Source organism: Anopheles maculipalpis, chromosome 2RL, assembly GCF_943734695.1.
Source record: "Anopheles maculipalpis chromosome 2RL, idAnoMacuDA_375_x, whole genome shotgun sequence".
NCBI lineage: Eukaryota > Metazoa > Arthropoda > Insecta > Diptera > Culicidae > Anopheles > Anopheles maculipalpis.
In genome coordinates, this window is record NC_064871.1 from 82,745,522 (window position 1) to 82,766,313 (window position 20,792).

Sequence of the window (20,792 nt, forward strand, 5' to 3'; positions counted from 1 at the left end):
TGCTTAAATCAGTGCAATGGCTTAGCTCGGAGATTAGGAGCCGAACCAGATCGTGGTGACGTTGGTGATGAGTAGTAAGATTACATGTATTAAAAAAAAAAACAAACAAACAATGGTGCACTACGCGCAGTACGCATCTACTTAGAGGACTTCCCGTTGGCAGACGGGCGATTAGCTTGCCCTGCACTGGGTGTGGTAGGACCGTTTATCGGAGCTGCACTGCTACTTCCTCCTCCAGTCACAGACGCAGAGCTACTGTTACGACGTGCCTTGATACGTGCCTGCAGCGTGGTCAGCAAACCGGTCAACACGTCATGGTTGGGGATTTTCTTCGCAAACAGCAATCGCTTTACCGAATCGTCGTAGGTCAGTAGGGCGACCATGTTCTGCAGAAGGAAACCCTGACAGTATTCCATCAGCTTTTGTGCATTATAGACCTGCAGCAGGGGTAGAAATTGTAACATGAAGTTAGATTAAGCATAAAAATATCCTGTGCCTTTAAAATGCTCAAACCGTTTAAACGTACCTTCGCGTGTATGTACATGGCGACGACATTATCGATGTCGATCATCTCGGCACAGCGTGCTTCCGTGTACCGCAACAAGCCTTCCAGCTGGAAGAAGCTGGCCGCTGCCATCAACTCCAGCACATCGCCGGCTGCCACATCGAGGGCACTGCATCCTCCACTGTACAGGAACTGCATCACCAACTGGAAGGTGGACAGAAACAATTTACTAACAAGTCCTTGCTAATAATTCCGAGACTTCGGCGGACCCATACCTCGAATATATGATACCGAATGTCGTTGATCTGCACGGTCGGTGTGCCGGTGCCTTCGTTCAGCTTCGAGCTCAACATACTCTGCAGACGCGGAGATGCGGTGACGAGAACGATTTTGTGCCCGTAAAAGATGCGATTTTCCACTCTGCAATAGTAAAAAGAGTTTCCTGTTAGCGAATCCACACAGTTCTTGAGACGGCACTTGAACTTACCGGAATGTGACATCGCTCAGCTCCGGGTTGTTCACGAACTTGGGATCGATGCGCGATCCGTTCGAGGGCTGCAGGACGGGCTCTTTGATCGGTTTGATCGGTTCCCAGCCAAAACAGGTGCTGAAGATGTCGGCCAATAGCAGCGTAGTGCCTTCCTTCTGCAAAAAAAAGAAGCGAAGTCAATTCCAATTCCTCATCGCGATATTAAGTTGTGAATTCGTTATGGCGTTAGGGCCTCACCTTACTATAGCGGAAAATGTTAAACAACAATGGTAAACATTCGGTCACAAACTGCTGACTGTAGTCATCGGGGCAGACTTGCAGAAAGTCTTGCAGCAGCTGATCGATGACGGCGTCAAGACGCAGCTCATGGGCCGCTGCTAGTGCGTGCATCCAGCAGTGCAATGTCCACGGTACACCTAGCGCTCGCAGCTCGATGGTAATATCTGCAATGAAATAGATGATCCTCAGTTCCGTAGTCCAACTACTCGATCCACCTCGTCTAAACATACCTAAATGATTATTTTCAGCACTATGATACATGGCCTCTTGAAGACTTTTGATTTGGGTTTTGTTCAGTGTCGGTGGAGCCTCCGGCTGACGGTCTAGCTGGGTGCGCGTATTTCCACCGTCTCCTTCGGCGAGCATCTCCTCAAGTGACAGCACTTCCCTGCTGCCCGGAGCCAACGGGTGGGACAAAAGCTTTCTCAGCGTTACACGCTGTCCATGGGCGGCCGAAACCGAGATAGCACTAGATTAAGGTAATGGAAGAGAGATATCATCAGTGTTTTCTACAAATCCTGTCGGGGTGAAGCTCTCGACCTACCTATAGCATCCTCGTTGTGCTGTACCCGAGAAGCACAGCAGATCCTTCTGCTGTGTTGAGAGGAAGGCATGAGCACCGTGCGCAAGCAACAAGGCCACAACCTCCACAATACCCGAACCGCTCGCTACCTGTAGTGGCGTCAGCGTACACTTGTCCTCGCTAAGCCGAGCGCCACCCTCGACATGAGCACCACGATCCAGCAGTATGCGTAACGCTTGATAGTTGCCCTTACAAGCCGCAAATGTAATAGCAGTCCAGTGTTGCGTTTCGGGATGGATCGCCGGACAGTTCGGATGACCGGAGGCGGGTACCTCCACGTTCGGATCGGCTCCGGCATCAAGCAGCGTTTGCAGAGCCGTTTCATCGTTACGCACTGCAGCTATCATGAGCGCGGTCATCCCTTGATGGTTCAATGTATCGTAGCGTGTGGTCGGTGGTACAAGGGAGAGTGCTTGGATCAGTAACTCCGGGCGTCCTGTTAGCATTAGCCGGAAGGCCAAAGCGTACGTTGCTCGTCGTCCACATTCACTCGAATCCTCCTGTGGAGTGTGCCACGGGTGTGAAGACAGAAATTAGAAAGGGGTAAGGGATTTAGATATTAGCATTGCCTAATGTGCCTGTTGATCAATTTAGTACCTCTGTGTTTAGAGTCGTTGAACCTATTGTCTACGAGTAATTCTATGTGTCCTTAAGAGGGATTAAATGCTGCATCAAAATATCTTTAAACAGGTCACGTCACGTCATCTATCATTGGAAAATTTGGGTAGTCTTGGTGTTGATCAACGAATCCTTAAAACTTAAAGGACGACAATCCTTGTTCTTGGCTTAACGACCTTCTACAGGCCACGCCGGCCATCGAATGTCTTTCTAAACTTACAGATACGACGTATTTGGATAGACAGCCCTCACTAGAGAAGAACGATCCGGGTGAGAGAACGAATCCGATCCGCTGTCTATAAGCGGGACTCCCTCGTTCGCCAAGGATTATCTCTATTAAATTGATCCTGCTTCATCAGATCAGTAGCGGGTCTTACGCTAAGAGCAATTTACAGATGGAGCTCAATTTGCTGAGATACTAATTTACTGAAAGCAAAGGTAGTCTTGAGGGAGGAACATTGTATTGGGGGGTCTAACCTACTCTAGGAAGATGCTTCGCTGATAAACGCCAATGAAGTGTATTCAGATAAATGTGGATCACAACCAGATGAAATAAAACCAGATGTTTTATTTCATCAGGACTTCAACTCTCTCAACTCCCAACTCCTCGTTCATGTATTACCCCCTAATCTCGCATCTCGAAAATATACTTACAATACTTCCCGTCGTGGACGTGGACGAGTTTGACGTCAACGAACCATGCAACGGTTGCGTCTGCCCGGAATGGTTCGACGAGCTGATGCTCTGCGTGCCCGACAGGGAGGTCCTCTTCCCCGGAAGCTCCTCCTCCGATGCGATCAATCTTGGTGGACAGTCGACACCTGGCAACAGTAACCTAGCAGCCTGCATAATGTCATCCTTATCGATAAGCAACGCATGCCGGTACTCGGCATGAGCGGAGGACACCCGCAGCCACTCAACCAACGGTGGCAACACAACGTACGCCCGCTCGTAGCACAGTTCCTGGATGTTGTTGACCGCACCGTTTGTAGCCGCACCGACATCGTTATGCTCGAGCTGAGAGCATCGCATAAAGTAGAACAGCACACGGAACGCTGTTTGTGAGATGGGAATGTGTTGACTGCGTTGCTGTGCCCGTCCGACCAGGTCCTTTAGCTCGTTCAAACTTCCAACACAAGTCGTCAGCAGACAGGGCTCCAGAGCACTAGAACCAACTGCTCCCGAGTTGATCGATGATTGGCTTGCCCAGCGGGGCATCGTGAGCGCACCGGATGCAACTCGTCCCGCGTTCAAATGGGCATACGGTTGTAACAATCCCCACAGATCACCCGAACCAGCAATTGCATGCTCCAGCCCAGTCGCTGTCAGTGCCGCTCCAGGATCCGTTGGTAGACACTGAAGGAATATCTCTTCGAGTAGATTTTCCAACCCAGCACACAGATACACCGCAGCGTACTCGTGCACGAACCGTCCCAACCGTGCATCAGCCATCCAGCGATGGAATCGTCCCACCGGCAACTGCAAACCAGCACGAGCCGATTTGCTCTGCTTTAGGGCACTATCGCCCGGCACCGCAAACATGGCGGCTGCCCGTAAACATGCCTTAATGCAAGAGTCCGATAAAGCAGGCGAAAGGACGATCTTAAACGCACCGGCCACCTCATGCTTCGAGCAAAGGCCTAAGCTTCCAGACAGCCGTTGTACTTCGCGAGCCACCCTTACCAATGCTCGCTGAAGTAGGTAGCCTAACCGTGGGACCGCTTCTACCGATACACGCTCAGCGTACTCCCGACATCGCCCGGTTCGAATGACGCGCAGTACACAGTGTTGACTCCAGGGTGGATGTTGCAGTTCCACCAGCCGGTTGTGCGAATCGACCCACACAAACTCATCCGCACTGGTGACGTTCGTGTTGACCGTCTCGAGCGAACTGTAACGACCGAGCCGACGTACCGGTTCCGAGCTTTCCGAGCCCGCACTTAGACTGCTGTACGTTGAGGTGGACGTATGTGAACGCATCGTTAGCTGCTGGATCGCCATCTTGATGTCCTCGAGTCCACCGCCACCCCACGGGATTTTGGCCGGTGTGGCTCGGTGTCTCGAACGCGAATGGTTCGAGCTAGCACGCGAACGTGCACTTCGGTTGGTAACGCCGGCCGCTAGACGATCCTCGGGCAGTGGTCCTAGGGGCCCTCCGGTACGATTACCTCCACCGGGAGAGCTACTGCCGTGCCCGGTATCGGACATGCTCGCATGGCCCGATGAACGATTCTCATCTGACGAGCTGTGACATTCGTTGACACGCTGTAAACCTCGAAAGTCGTGCGTTCCGGTGTGATGATGCGTACGGGTAATGCCGAGCGGTGGTGCACCTTTCGAGACGGGGCTGGCCAAGTGTGCACCGGACTGTTGTGCTGTTCCCGGTGGCCCATTGGCGGTGTTGGCCGAAGCTCCCTGGTGATGGTATGACGTCGGGACCGCGTGATGACTCTGGGAGAAGTGTTGCTTTAGGTGGCTTACGCTACTACTAACGCTGCTCGAACTATTGCTGGCCGAGTTAAGCTGCTCGTTGATCGTGGTAACGCTACTAATCACGTTGCCGTTGACGGTGCGTTTGCTGTTTAGGTCATTGCTCGCTGAGCCACCGTTAACGGAGGAATTGGCAGGCGATTTATCCAGCCCAGCACTTACCATGGCCGGTTGGGCCTTTACCGGTGAGCTTTGAACGGTAAGTTTGGTTGGACCGGACACCGAACGGTGCGGTCCGGATTGTTGTTGCTGTTGATGGTGTTGCTGCTGTTGGAGATGCTGTTGATGTTGCGATTGCTGCTGTGCATGATGCTGATGATGCACCAGCTGATGCTGTTGCCCACCAGGTCCACCCTGCTGTCCCGAAAGTTGATGGAACTTTCTGTTGTTATCGTTCGATTGGCCGTTCTGTTGGTTGCTTTCCGTGCTTTGCTGTCCACCGGCACCGGTCTGTTGGCTGACTGGCGATAAGCTAAAGTTGCGCATGTCTCCGTTTCCATTGGTCGGACGAAGTGCAATTTCCTTGGAAACTCTTGGCGCCGGTGTTGCGATTGCTGGACTCTGGATGCGAGCACCTGGCGACGCGACTGGATTTGACGATGCTATGTAATGGTTCCCGGGAGAGAGCCCGTTAGGACTGGCCGGATAGTTGGTTCCGCTGCCGCCTCCACTGACGGCGCTCGAACCATTGTGGGTTGGATTGTTGGCGAGCCCGATGCTGCTCTGGTTGCTGGACGTGTTAGGTGGTGAGCTAACCTGCCCGTTCGTACCGGAAGGTCTGTGAGAAGGGGCAGAGTAAGAAAAAATGTAGACATTTTAGTACCCGAACTTTAAAAGAAATATCTTCCGCTCTGATGTCATGTTCACCAATGTGCCGCAAAGCTTTGAAAAATTACATCAAGAACAACAAATCTAATTCCAAGATTTTCCAAGCGTAGCTAAGAGAGTAAAAAAATAAATATAGTATTTAGTAAAGTAGCGCGCTTAAGTTTATACCGTGCTCTCCAGTTCTGTACGAAGCTCCAATCGAACGGATCGCCCACATCGTCATCGTCGTACCCGTACTCGGTACCACCGTCCGGTCCCGGTTCCTCAAACACGGCCTGCACAATATCCGAAGCCACCTTGAAGCTTTCCTCGATCTTGATGTTGATGACACCGTTAATGACGCTCTCGACAAATGATGGCAGCGAAGTGTCCGTTGCTTCATCCGTTGCTACCGTCTTATCGACGCGCCGTATCTCTACCACCTGCGTGTGCGTTCGTTTGGGCTTTGGTTCTATGATCGGACGTCGCGATTCCTCCTGACCGGTAGAGGTAGACTCTGCCACATTACCTATCGGTACTGTTACACCGCTCGACGATGGTTGCGATTCGGTTGACGCTGTACCACCTCCACCACGGTTCTTCTCCTGCAGCACCGACTTAAGCTGCATCATGAACTCCTTGCCCGGTTTACCGTTCACCCCCTCCGGCTTCTTTTCCAATGCGTCCCGCACAGTTGGCCGGGTTGCATTGCCACCACAATGGCTACTTCCGGCACTGCTGCTGCTTCCACCTTCACGCTGTTGTAACATTTCTGCCGTTTCTTCGCACAGTCTCTGCGCGTGAAAAACGTTCAGCTCGCTCACCTTCGGCGGTGGTGGTGTGCCCGAAGGTGGCGGGGGTGCTGGACGTGTCTTTTCGCTTTTCCTATGCGCGATCGAGTCACCGAAGTAGATGATCACTTTGTGATCTTTCTGCTTTTCGATTTTGTTCTTTATCGAAGGGCCACCGGTAACGGGTGGTGGTGGAGAGGGCGGTAGATAGCTATAGTAATCATCCTCTTCCGTCAGATTGTTGGTGCTCTTGATCATCTTCGAGGCAAGGGCGGCCGGATGATACCGGGCAGCGCGTCCAGCACCATTACCCGCGCTCGGTATTTCATTGTAGCTTTGAGCTTTTTTCATCCGCTGGCTCTGCATCTGACCGTAGCGAGAGTCCCGGTGGCCTTGATGCTCGGATGGTTGATCGTACCCAGGATCGGGTTCGTACGTCCGATCGTCACCCGTTGGCAGCACGCTTAACGAGCCCTGACGAGCGTCCGGCGACCGTTGGTAATCGTTGGAGGCGCGTCGCCGTAGGATGAAGTTATCGTTGCGCGTTAGCTTGGAGTTCTTGCAATACTTTGACTGCTGCTGTTGACTTCCGGCGTCGGCGTACGGGCGCTGATCGGTTGCTTTGGTCGGTTTCACTTTCAGCTTGTATCCACGCAATTCTCTGCACAGGCTGCAGGTGCAGTCGTCCGTACAAATCATCTCTGGTTTGTTTGATCGCAATCCAAAGCGGTGGATAGATTATGCTGCGAGAGAACAGTGCTCTACACCGATTGATTGGTGCCGTTCCTCAGCCTGCACCGGTGGCTGTAACCGGACTGCCGGACGCCGCCGACGGGTATTGCATGAGGACTAACACTCGCTAGTGGTTTGCGTTATGATCGGGGCGTTGTTTATGAGATCTGTTGTTGGGCGATCTAGAGGCGGACGGAATGGTTTGTTGGCAGGAGTATAGGAAAACATACAAGACAAGAGAAAACGGGCGTTAATGATAGGGAGCAGCGAGGAAAGGTAGGAACCTACGGAAGACATACTGTCTGGGCGGTGAAACAATACAAACGAATGGAACGAATCGAACGAACGAGTTGCAAATTCAAACACCAATAAGACATGTTTCCCAATATTACGTGGTTGTGTCCGAATTTGGGCCGGTGTTAGGCACCAGTTTTCCAGTTTCCTGCAAGACTGGATTCCGACATCCTACACTACTGTGGCCCTTGTTTTCGTCGAAACAGGCGCAACGGCAGTTCCGAACGACTTTAGGGAATTGTATCAACTAGCGCTCTGTAGTAACCGGTCGGTGGTAGGCCGCAACGGTTCCGAGCCTGTTCCGATATGCATGCGCTCCGCATGCTACTCGATTGTTTCGATAAGCGCAACATTTCGTAGGTAATATTTTGTAGTATTTTATTAGCGTGCTCTAGTGCGCAGGTGTTGCCAGCTGGTGATAGAGAATTAAGGCAATGTAATAGACGATAGTTACAGCTCGTATAAATATTTTGTTTACATGAAAACAAGGAACCTACTGGTGGTCTATTTGCGAAATGTAGTGAAAGTTAGCTTGACTCCTTATTATTGAAATTCACTTCATACCAAAGATCGATCGGTACTTATAGACGAAGGAAGCACTAATTTACACAAATACGCTGATGTCCAATTGAACGTAGATTGGACTTAATCGAATCCGACCAAAAACGGTCACGACACAGCATGATCACCGGTGATACGATCGCTATTTCTTAATTAGCGTAACCAACGTCACCTACTCGTAACTAGCCAATTGCATCGAAATAGTTGCCACTCGATTATCAAAATGGCCGAAAGACATTGCATCCATTTTTGTTGGCAACTACGCAACTACGTGGTAACATCAATTCTAATGTGCAATTGTTTCACTTCTTGCGACAACTGTAAGCTCTAGGATTGATCATAATCTCGCTAATGTGTGGCTCTATCCACCGTGATAGCTCCCGGTTAGTTCTAGCGTTGCCAAGAAGCAGATTACCCAAAAGCCGAAACCGCTCGCCATGCTTACCCTATCAGTGCATCATCATCGTCATTATGTGGAAACGTTTCGCAATATCATTAGGCCCGCTTGGTCATACGTTTGTGCATATCGATCGTCGAGATGGACAGATAAAAATCAACTAACAAACTAGAAAGCTACGTACTGACATGGGTGACTGTGTCTAGTATTAGTGCAGCTACAAATTAGTGCACCGAAAACAGCAGTTACATGCGCACTACACCACTCCGGGACAGAAGAGACATTCAACAAGCAGCAGCAGTTGTAAATATTCTGCCCTTCTACCAGCGACCTGAGTAAGGGATTAAACGGGGCCCACCATTAGTCCGAGGTGGGCGATGACTAGCGTGAACCATTTGGCGCGTCTATTACGCGTACGCGAAGGGGTTCGCCTAATTGAAACTAATAGTGCCATAAGTTTTGATTTTGTACTGTGCAACCCTGTCTTCCCGCCATGTCCAACTTCAACTGGTCCTCCACGCCGTTATGGGCAGAGCACACACCCTGTCACATGTGCGTACGGTCAGATATCGCTTCATTAGGACCACCACCACCAACCGATACCGTCCAGGGATGCCTTATATTGAAGTGCGCTCCATTTGCCCCAGGACTGGACAAGCACATGTGCATTTCCTTTTGCAAAATCACCCGGCACAAGACTATCCGTCTAGCTCGGTGTGTTTTGTATCCGCACCCTTGCAGTACTGGTGCTGGAGCTGGATGGAGAGCCAATCGTGCCGAGATCTTGAATAGCTTTTCGGAGCTTATAGGCGAAGTATGAAAAAAGTGCCCGGCACTGGAGTGTAATAAAAGTCAGCATGAATGTTTCGATTCTACCCGCTTGAGCCTCACGATCTACATGACATACGCGCGCACTGAAAATGGAATGGTGTTGAAGAGTGTCGGTTTCTGCACACAACATCGATATGCTTAACGTTCAGTTAGCACGGCTATATAGTCGGTCTGGCCAGCTGTACTCCAAGTGGGAGCGCACAGATCCCTCCCGATTGCTAGGAGGGCTGAGTGTATTTGTGTAGCACGGTAGCTAATTCACCCCGAAGCAACCCTTTAGCGCACCCCTCCGTTCAGGTCTGTACTCCAGTTATTTTTTCGTTGTCAGGCCACTCTCGTCCCGAGAACTCCGAACGGCTAGAGTAGAGTACGGGCGAGTTATGATTATACCTCGCGAAGCTAGTTATTTTAGTTGAGTGTGGTTTTCAAGAGATGTCCAATGTTGGACATTGCTTGAAACATGGAGCTGCACGCCCCTCGCGGCCCCTTCCATGACATGCAAGAAATAAAAACCCGGCAACAACAAACAACCAACAAAAGCTGTTTCGTCGTTTCGTCGATTCTGTGGCGGAACAATTGTGTCGCTACAAAAACTGACGATTAACAAAAAGTCTATATCAAACCCTAATCCTGGCCAATCTCTATCGCAATATTGGGATAAACTTGGTTCGACTGACTTCATTTTTTTTGTCGGATTTGAGGGCTCGAAGGCCACTCGTCGTTAGCCGACAATCGTTAGCCAATCTGTGCCAGTGTGGTGTGGATTAAGCAATAGGCAATTGTGGCACACTGCTGGCATCCATAGTGCTTGGAGTCCAGTGAATGAAATGGTGTATCAAAGGGGTGCTAGCGGGGCTAGTTGAAAATTATACTATTTGTTACACTTAATTAGAGTCGAGACCATTTTCGACACGGGATGAAACCGTTGGCAGTGCGAGTTGTCCATTTCATGCACTTTTTGGAAGAAGCTGAGGGTTTTATTGATTTTTTTTTTGGTTGATGCTTGGCACTGTGTCAATAGCCAAGCTGGATATTGATAAATAGGTAATAACTGGAGTACTTTCTGGTGCCATTATCGGGCCAGGCAGCTGACAGCGGTAACCAGCTGGTGCGAATGGAGTTCCCGAAATGATTTGGTCATGTTATTCAATTCGCACGTTTTTAGTTTTTCGCCTGCCGTCCAACATGGCTTGTCAAATTAGCAAATCAATTCGTCAGCCAGCAGTAGGCCAATTTATTGATACCGTTTCTGTACGTTGAACGGTGGAACGGAGTTTGTTGTTTCAATTTTCTTCTCTAACAGAATCACTCTCCACAAGACACAGCTGCGTTAGCAACGGGCAAACATGCAACATGTACATATTTTCTAGCCATGTGCCTCGAGCCACCGACCATCCACCAAACGGCACAGAAAACAGATGGTGAATTATTTTTGCCTCCCGGGCACTGTTTTAAACGAGGTAGTCCTAGGTATCTCTGCGGGCTTGGGATGTATTTTATTGATCAACACCCTGGACTATGTGGCACGGTATCCGCAGAAAACCGTTTCGGTGGAGGCGGTTGGTTAGGTGTCCGGAAATGGTGCGGCAGATTAGACGCATTACCCAATCGGCGTAACGATAACGAGCCGCAAATCAGTTAATAAATCATTTGTTTGTTTCGATTGTGCAAAGCAATTTGTTACCAATTTCGGTTTTATTGAGCATTCGAGCGGCGGCGGCGGAGGAGTTAGGCTTGATGGAACGAATTAAATTGGCAATGATGCTGCTTTACACTCAACCACGCAGAGTGGTGGGTGCTATTTATGTTTGCATGCGTCTTATGCAACCCCGAGTGCCCGAAAGGCTTTATGGTTATGGCGATTTTATTGCTACAAAAACTGTCAAATAATTAGCAATTGATTTGGCTTCAACAAAAGTTAAAAGCATAACATTGGATATGATAAACAAGGAACGGATTCCATTTCCCAAAGCTGAACGATCCTAACACACCGAAGGTTACGCTTGCGCAGTTTGGGATTAGATTGCAAATAAAAGCGTATCAAATTCAACTCCAACCGTGCAGCAGCTGACAGATCTTGTTAGAACATCTCATCAAGCGAGTCCCGAATTGGTTATATCTGATGTGCCCCTGGGAGACTACCCAGAATAGACAAGTAGAACTCGTTCGTTCGTTTGGTTGTATCACCGTGTTTTTTTGACATTCGTTTTGTTTCACAGCTCTTACCCAGCTTAGTAGAGTCTGTACGGTGGAGCACAAGAAATCAATGACGTACCAGAAAAGGCACACATCCGCTGTCACTCGGGAAGATCTCAAGAGACCTAGAAGTCCCCGCTCGCACAGAATCCAATTAGTGGCTGTCGTTTCGGGAGGTTGAACGTTCTGACGTCTGCCACAGGCACTGACACTTGCACACGGAGCCGGTTCCACCTAAGGTACCGCCACCAACGACATCCGAGCCCGGATCGGATGTATCTCGTTACGTTCACTTTCGTTCTGGAGTCAGCAGGCACACACAAAAAGGAAAACCACGATGCTGCGCTATGGTTTCGGAGCTTTGTTTTCGTCACTTTGTTCACACGTCACGCATGAGAATTCTAGGATCACACGTTAAAGCCACATAGCGAATCGTACACTCGTCACTTCATCCGTGTAGAACATGAGGCACAGGTTAAAGGGGGGCCGGTTAGTTATGGTTTGCTGAGGCGAAAACTAATTGACATTTGATGCTGATCAAATACAGGCACACCATACACCATCTCACCAGCTCGATGTGCAGAAATTCTTCATCCAGTACTTCTGATTCTGGCTTGGAGTTAATGCGGTGCTGGTGACAGCAAAACCCCTGTTGGCACGCTACAAATCACGTAAACACACTTCAGTCAACACTCATTATACTTCAATCAACTCTCCGGTGCACCTCGGGCGCTCCGGAAGCTAAAGGGTGTCTAGCGTAGTTGTTCGAAGCTGATCGGTGATCGGACGCACTACTGGCAGCCACATGCGCACCTTGATCGACGAGAGCGGACGGACGGAAAGAATACGTAAGCTCTTCAATTAAGTCCTTCCGCTTCGGGTGAGATAGATTACGCCATGCAGACTTTGCGCACGTGGACATTAAGGTTGGTGTGGCGTAGTTTGTTAACCTCCCCACCGTGTGCGACACTATTGCTGATCAATCGTGCCGAATCGGTTTGAAGTCTGAGGTGTTATAACTCACTTTCTGACACCATTGTTCACGTTTGATGCCCACTAGCTTGAACCCAGGAACTTGGAGCTGTTTGTGGTTGTTGTGTCAAGATTAGCATACAACGCTTAACACCTTCAATACGTTCCCACCCGAAAACTGATCACTCCCATCGATCACTATACTTTTTGTTGTTAAATAAGGCCAATTGGGAATGGTTTTGATCTAAACACCAGACATATACACTGAGGAACTCCACACCCGTGGCGTACGCTCTACACTATGCGGATTCTTTTGAAAAGTGCAAGATCGTTTCACGATCGATTAGTCGTTCTTCAAAAGACTTGCACCATCACCGAAAAAGCGTTTCTTGCTGCCGCACACTCTTCATCGCCTCTCACTCTCTGCTCTCACAATTTGGGGAAACTGATTTCAAAATAACTTTTTTCTAGTTTTCATTCACAGCGATGAATCGACGGCCGGTCACACTGTATGGGCCTTAGTTTAAATCACACCTGATTTTGCCTCACATGCACGCGCGCCCGAGAGGTCTTAGTGCCGAAGGTGATTAAAATTTGATTTCCTACACGTTGAGGCACCATCAGCAGCCTCATTTTTGAAGTGTGGCTAGCTGCGCGTAACGCGCGCGTAATTATCATTCACACATCCCTCACTGTAACGCCAAACCGTCTGGTTGTGCAGAGTACTGCTGCTGCTGGAGCATATTATTGTGTCGAAGGCGTCACGTAACCACACCGTATACTACTCGAATCACGACGTACCGCTCGCCACAGGTCGCGTAGCGTATCACTAGAGAATGCGACTACACCGATCGATCGATCGTCGGCATCCGCAGGAAGTGGTGATGTTCGGTTTCGGTCTCGCAAGATCGCAATGTGTGGAAGCTTTTTACGCTAATTTCCACGCGTTCGGTGAAGTTCACGTAACGCACTGATATTGCTCTTCCTTGTTTTTACTTTGATTAGATTGGTATGTCACAAAACAAAACTGCTACTGATCACGCTTCACTGTGCTTGCAAGTCACATACTCCCATCTTGGTGACTTCCAACTGATTGTCAACCAATGACTTCATCACTCAAAGCATGGTTGCCACCTCAACCATGCCCAACTTTGCTCGAGGCTGCGAGCTTAAACACACTGACGCGGCTTGGACCACGTCTAACCACGTTCGAAGCCACAACCGAACTGGAAAAAGGGTGAAATTGTAATAAATTGCTGCAGCCACAACCGGAGGCTATTGGCGGGTTCGGCTCGTGTTGGAGTGTTTGTTTTTCTGCTCTCGCAGCATGCCACCGAGCTCTCTTAGTGTGGGGTTGTTTTCCCGCAACCCAGCAGGGGGCTCTCTTTCTCTCTTTTGCTCGCGGGATAGTCTTTTCCACTTGCTGGTTTTCTCACCCCCACGCTTGAAGTTGCAAGCAAATGATCGTGAGCGGATTTTCCAGACTATGGCAGTCTTTGAAGTCTTCTGCTTTCGGAGAAGACTTCCTCGGATGTTTGGAGGGTCGAGTTTGACGATGACGAACTTTAACCCAACGATCCGTGCAAATGGGCGTTGGAGTTGCTTTGAGAGTATTTAAATTTGGATCGACAGATGTTCGAAGCTGGTAGAAGATGAGAAAGCAAAACCATTTACCAGGCATTCGTGGGGCAAACTCTGGTGTGGCTTCTGTTTTACTTTCATTGATCGAAAATTAGCGTTGCTCCATTAGTGTTGCTAAATGTAGATGAGGAAGTAGCGTGTATGCGTTTCGAGCAGACTATGAATTAAAACGAAAAACAATTCGCAAATTGGCGTTTAGAGAGTGCTTCGTTGTTTATTTATGACGTCTTAATCATGGTGAGCTAAAGGAAATGGAAGAGTTTGCAGTTTTTAAAAACATCCAACAACTCTTGTAGCATAGATCTCTGGTATTGGATATCTAGACAAAGGATCTCAGTAAGTCTCAGTGACTTCTTCTAAAAAAGAGTTCTTTTCGCAACGAAACCATACCATTAGGTAAGTCTAACATCACCGCTCTGCACACCCATAATTACGCATGACCAAATGGATTGCTCTAGATTAGAAGCTTAAACAAACTGCTCCAACCATCATTACATCATTGCTTCATTCATTATCAACTAACCGAAGCGTCATCATCAACTGCAGCAGTACGTCACAACAGTGGTTGTAAAAAGCTCAATTGCTTCTCCCGAAAAGCCCTCATCAATCATAGGCCACGTTGCTAGTTTCATCATCGGTAATTACTGATTAACCTATTTTTCATTTGGCACTCATGGGTGGAAATTTTGGAACCTTCCCCGAAAATAGAGCGCATCTCTTACAGAGTTTTCCCGAGGAAAAAAAAAACGCTTACAGCCGTCACCCGCAAAAAAAAATCGGGCCATCGCTAACGGACGCCGTTAGAATAATTGGAATCTAGTTCGTAGTGTTCCAAACGTGTTCGAGACGTGAGGTCCCAGTTGCGGCCGATGGCGGGGGCAAATGTTTTGTCGACAGGTTAGTCGGACGGGCTAGATTTCTCAGCCACCCGCCGTCTTTTGGCGGGATCGCAAGGCAGAAATTCTCAGTCACAGGCCCCATTGTTGCATCATTAACGGAATTTGGAACTTCCGGAGAAAATTGCTAATGCACGGGAGTGTGCAATCATACAGCCCACCGGTTCAGAACGGTAGGAATTGACCACTGCCACTGGGGTGTGGAAGATGTTTTCCCAGGTCTTAGATATGTCACCTGACTGGCTGTGAAGTTGTCAGAATTTGGGTCTCGCCGTAATGCTGTCGAGTTTTGTTGTTTAATTCGAGTGGGCCGATCGGTCGATAAGGAAATGTGTGTCAATCGGTGTTTTTGGTTGAGAAACTGATAATCTGAACGTAGAAGTGGTTACAATGGGCTTGCCTGGTTACGATCACTCCCAGGATACAGCTTTCTTAAGTCTATCAAATGATTTTATTTCCGTCGTAGATAAGACGCCAACTCATCACGATTTCCACAGTAGTGCTCTGTTTATGAACATGCATTATCTAGTTATAATGAGCTTGAAAGTGAAAGCGTAAGTAAAAGAGGTGGCTTATGGACTCATTAATCGTTGATGGCTGCCAACGCACTGCTCGGCTATTCATTAGGTTGCGCTTCCACCAAAGCAGAAAATATGAATTAATTGAATCAGAGCATTTTCAGAGAGAGGGAGAGGAAGGGAAAGAGACTTGTGCCGTCATCAAATGCCGGCCATTCGGTTAGGGGTGACTAGTTTTCCCAAGATATAATATTTGGAATAAAATTCATACAACTTCTAATGAGCTACAAAATGAAAGGTTTTTTTGAGGAGCATTCCTCAAAATTTCTTGCCAGAGTGCAAGTAGGAAGGTACTTGGATAGTTTTCAGATGAGTTGGTCTGTTTGGACAGTTTAACTACTGTTAAGAGTCCAATATTTGCAAGCTGTGATACCGTAATGTCGTTAAATTATTAAAACCAGTTTCTTTTTTCAGTGCCTCACTTAAACCAAAATGGAGAATTCTAGTCAAGGGCAGTATAGAACGCGCAACAAAAAAAAAAAAGAAAAACTCTCAAGCTTTAGTTCGGAGCTTGAGCTTATTGTAAATGTTTTATTACTTTGTGCGGCGTAAAATGGCGTGCTGTGTTTCATGGGATGCAGAAATTCTGAGAAGTTTGATGTCTCTTACCGAAGCGAAAACAGGAAAGAAGGAACCCACTGGTCGAGGGAAGCAAAAGTGGGTGAAGTATTTCATTTTTCGATTTAAATCTTTCTTTTACGAGCAATCCGCGCAGAAAACGCTTGCCTGATGAGGGGAGGGCGTCAGCATCAGCCTAGGAAGGAAACGATCGGCATGCCTAACGGGCGGGCCCGTTTTGATGAGTTTACAATCATAAAACAACCGCTAGACGCTAGAACCTTCGCAGATTATGGAGTTTTGGAGTGAAAAAGATTGCCGGACCTGGGCGCAAGAATTGAAAACGAACCGTAGGAGATCTAGAGGCGGTTGTTGTTTACTCTGTAAAGTTTGATCGAATATTTCTCTTAGTTTTAGGACTAGTTCTAGATCTTCCATTGCTCACCTCTTAAGAACCTTGTTAGTGATCTGACACAACCTTGTTTAATTTCTGGTGCGCCGCCTTTGATTTGGGAGGCTGATTTCTACACCCGTAACATGATCAATCCCGTCACCGAGTGCGAGCGATGAAAGTGAACTTTCTGCAAAAGTTCATCTACGATACCGGGGGATAAAGACCACGCTAAAACTAAAGGCGATGGCAGTTGGCTGGTTGTGCCCGATGACACGCAACAGCATACGGGGGAGAGTGTACGGTGTCCATTGTTTCAGCCACCGTGCACTACGCACTGGTACTATTGTTTCGCGCGGGTGCATTGCCTTCGTCATCCACCAGGGAGAAAAGTTGATGGTATTAAAAAGTTAATTAATTAGCCACGAGTTCACGAGCTCCTCAGAGCCTTCCCAATCGTTCGCTGGGCGGACTGAGGAGGTGGACGGCTGTCTTAAAGGTTGGTGGAAGGTTACCGCTTTTTTCTGATGCACTTTCTTGTCGTTCATCGACCGAGACATCGCGCTAGAGGCGAAAGAGGAACTTCAGTATTGAATTAAAACTGCTATCAAATACGAAATCGTTACCGCAAAATCGTTGCCCCGATAGTAATTATGCCAACGTTTGAAAACAAATCGGTCGAAACGAAGGCATTAGTATGAGGATGCACCAAAAAGGCGTACTTCGGTCAGTTGTTTTCCAAGGGGTTTGCTTCCCTTGAGGTAGGAAATTCCGGTGACGGAATTTAAAAAAAAAGCAACCGTGCTAAAATTATTTGAAGAAAATGTATAACATTTAAAAACAACTTTCCTGAAGCTGGTAGCGCATTAATAAAGTTGAGGGAAAGACACTGGTAGCTAGTGCAAAAGCCGTTTGGTCGATTACTTTCTTTTTTTTTTTGGCTGTTTGTTGGTTAGGCCAGTGTCTTACATGACAGGTGATTAGATTATGCCGTGGGTGGTTGTACCAATCAAAATTGCGTGTCTTTTTAGTGGAGATGAGGAAAGGAGGGTGAAAGGTAAGGAGATTTAATTTTTTTATTTATTTGTTGTTATATTTTTATTTGATTTCTTATCTCGTTTTATACAAAAACTTTTACCTTCAAGTGAGAGTTTAAGAGTGGGTTTGCATTTTACGTTTTTATTATTTTTGTTGTGTTTAATGTGTTGGGTTTTTCACATCTGCTTTTATATTTAATCATATCCTGAACTCCTTTTTATCAATCATAGTTAATTATTTCTTGGTTTATCTTTTCTGTATCTTGTGTTTGCAAATAGAGTTTTGAAATTAATCGATTTTGTGAGTTTTTAAAAATATTTCTTATGTATTCACTACTACATTTTGATTCAAAATTCACTAATTCGTCCATTGGCTTTCCTTTTTAAGTTTTTAATTTATTTTACAGAAGAGTATTTTGAGTATTCCAGTTTTTCTCATGTTTGTTATTAATTGTTTTTGATACTTTTGTTTTGGTTTGTTGTTTTTTTTACGTTTTGTTTATACTTTTGAGCCTAAGCAAAATTTAAAAAAAAGTTCTTTGTCTTTATTTCTTTGTTATTTTTCCTTTTTTTACAATTTTTTACAATTTGTTTTTCAGTGTAGATTCTCTCTTGATTTTTTCTCGTTTTTTCTTTATTTTAGGTCATGACTATCATTTAATTTTAAATTTTTGTTTCATTGAGTTATTATATACTTAGTTTTTCATTTATATTGGTAAATAAATCATTACTATGACCTTTCATTAAGCGTCTTTTGTTAATATTTAACATTGACGTCATGTTTGGCAAAAATCGGCAAATGAAGACATCATAAGCGAAAACCTCTCGCCCCATGAGGCGTAGTGGCCTACATTTTTGGTTTAAACAGGCTCACGATTTGACAGCGCCGACGACAACAAGCTGCAACGGTTGACCATTTCCTCGTATTATGATCAGATAATTTCCATCTACACATCGATGCCGGTGGCAAGCCGCCAACGAGCGCCAACTCCACCCGCCCAAACTAAGCCCGTCCATTTTAAACACCCAACCACCACCAGTCAGTCCGTCAGTCCGAGCGGCATTGGAACGGCACCGAATACGGGGTAAAGTTATTCAAACTCCACCTCGCTGCAGGAGTGCACGCGACATTCGAGAGTGTGGTACGGTACTCACAAAGCGTGATCTGTTCTGATTTTGGATTCGATTTTTGCAAAGATTTATATCTTAATTCGTCCATTTGCTATCGTTTCTTACACACCATGCACGGTGGTATGTGTGTGTTCGTGCACTCCTTTGGCATTGCGTGCCAAGATGAAAGCCTTTGATTGGAGCGTCCTGGTAGAGGAGGCGCGGAAGGGAATAAAAATATTCGTAACATAATCGCAAGTGTAACGGCAAACGTGCGATTAAAATCATGCTTGAGAGGAGCAACGGCAGCGCCTTGCAAACAGATCGTTTCCAAATGCCGGCGTTGGTCAGATCGATTTGTGGCAAATATTTGTATGTAATAGAAATTCAAATGCAAATTGAACGTGCTCACGCTTTCACGCTGCGGGGATTGTTGGGGATCGAAAGGGTGAAGGGATCGATTGAGCTATGAATATGCATAAATAGTCGATTGCTTGTGCTGTTGATAGTCCTGTTAAGTGAGACAGTTGACGGGAGTCTGGATTGTTGGAAGAAGGAGTGTTTGTTGGGATCAATAATGCAAGGGTCGTTTGTAAGGTTCTTGCACCAACTTTGATCATTGAGCTGAAACCTGTCAAAAAATACATTTAACCAACAACTTGAACCTACTTTACGAAAATGTGCAATATCGGGACCTTGGAATACTAGTGAAAAAGTGACAACCACTTCACAAGATCACGAACTTTAAATAATAGTCACTAATGTACAGGATGACAATTGAATGTTCTTTGAAAAAATTGTTTTAGGATTTCTGAAATCAAAATTGATCAGCTTGCATTTCTAAGAAGTCCCGTGGTGACTTAGACAGTCTTTTTGGTGACAAATTGAAGGTTCCCTGCGTCCTTTCAGTTAGGAGACAAGGTAGAACATAGAAGGAGCACCGTAAAGTTATAGGAGACGCCATTTAAAAATCAGAGTTGGACACGAATATGCCACCAAACTATTCTTTTTTTATTTCTTCTTCGTGGTTTTATATTTCAGAGGCTTTTGAGGCCTCTATCGCCTCTTTGCAACATTAGGTTCTTCTTCTTCTTCTTGGTTTAGCGACCCCTAAGGTCATGCCAACAACCTAACCCTAAAACTATGATACCACGTAGTTGGCTAGTCAGTCCTCATTACGGGAGGGCGAATGGGATTTCAACCCCGGTCCTGCCGTTTGAAGACCGGCTGTCGCCTACACCACCGGGCCGCCCCAATATTAGGTTACACGTTGGATTACATTTATTGTAGATATTACTTTTTAAACTATTGTCTTCCTGACAATCCAATCTCTAATATCTTTGTAGTGCCTTAAACTTAGTCCAAGACAAATGATCGGTTAATTCTGCAAATAACTAATACGCAGCAAAGTGCATGTTGTGAAGGACTCTTAAATTTATTTTGCAAAGAAAACTAAAGTTACTTAAGAAGTAGTAAATTTATACGTATTTCAAGTTATATAAAAATATATAATCATTTTATAGCAAAACAACGCTATGAAAACCGCATTTCAATTGGGAAACTGTTACTCAACTTATTTTGATTTTCTGATGGATTTCTTTATAAACAACCAAAACAAAAAAGCCTACAAATGAATCAATGTTCCATGTGGGTACTTGGCTCACTCGACAATATATTCTTGCCATGCACATTCGCATGTGGTGCGTCTTGCAACCATGACTGCAGCGCTGCAACCGGATAGAAGAAATATGCGCCATTTGATTGCAGCAAGAGACACAGAACTCCCCCCACGGTCTACAGTCACATTCGTGAGCCCATTCATTTCGAACAATTCGAAACGAAACAAAAAATCGACATGACCACTCGCACCATCCATTTAACACGGATGGGCCATGTGCAATCCCTGCACCGACATTCCGCACCGGTGAAATGGTGAAAAATGGCAATTATCATCCAGCTCGGGCACTGGAGCTACTGGACGTACAGTAGATCTTGATAGATCTTTTGCACCGGTTGAACTCTTTATCCCTTCCCG

The 20,792-nt window shown here is 46.8% G+C and overlaps 1 protein-coding gene across 1 annotated transcript; it reads right to left on the reverse strand.

The window, feature by feature from the left end:
- On the reverse strand, window positions 1-7,262 carry LOC126567742 (uncharacterized). Its single transcript, XM_050224015.1, has 9 exons — window positions 5,962-7,262; window positions 3,130-5,743; window positions 1,819-2,357; window positions 1,505-1,743; window positions 1,233-1,438; window positions 993-1,150; window positions 781-925; window positions 527-709; window positions 1-437 (listed from the first exon to the last, which is right to left on the reverse strand). Exons 1-9 carry the CDS (start codon window positions 7,260-7,262, stop codon window positions 138-140), a joined length of 5,685 nt encoding a protein of 1,894 aa, XP_050079972.1. The 3' UTR covers window positions 1-137.
- Window positions 7,263-20,792: the final 13,530 nt, after the last annotated feature.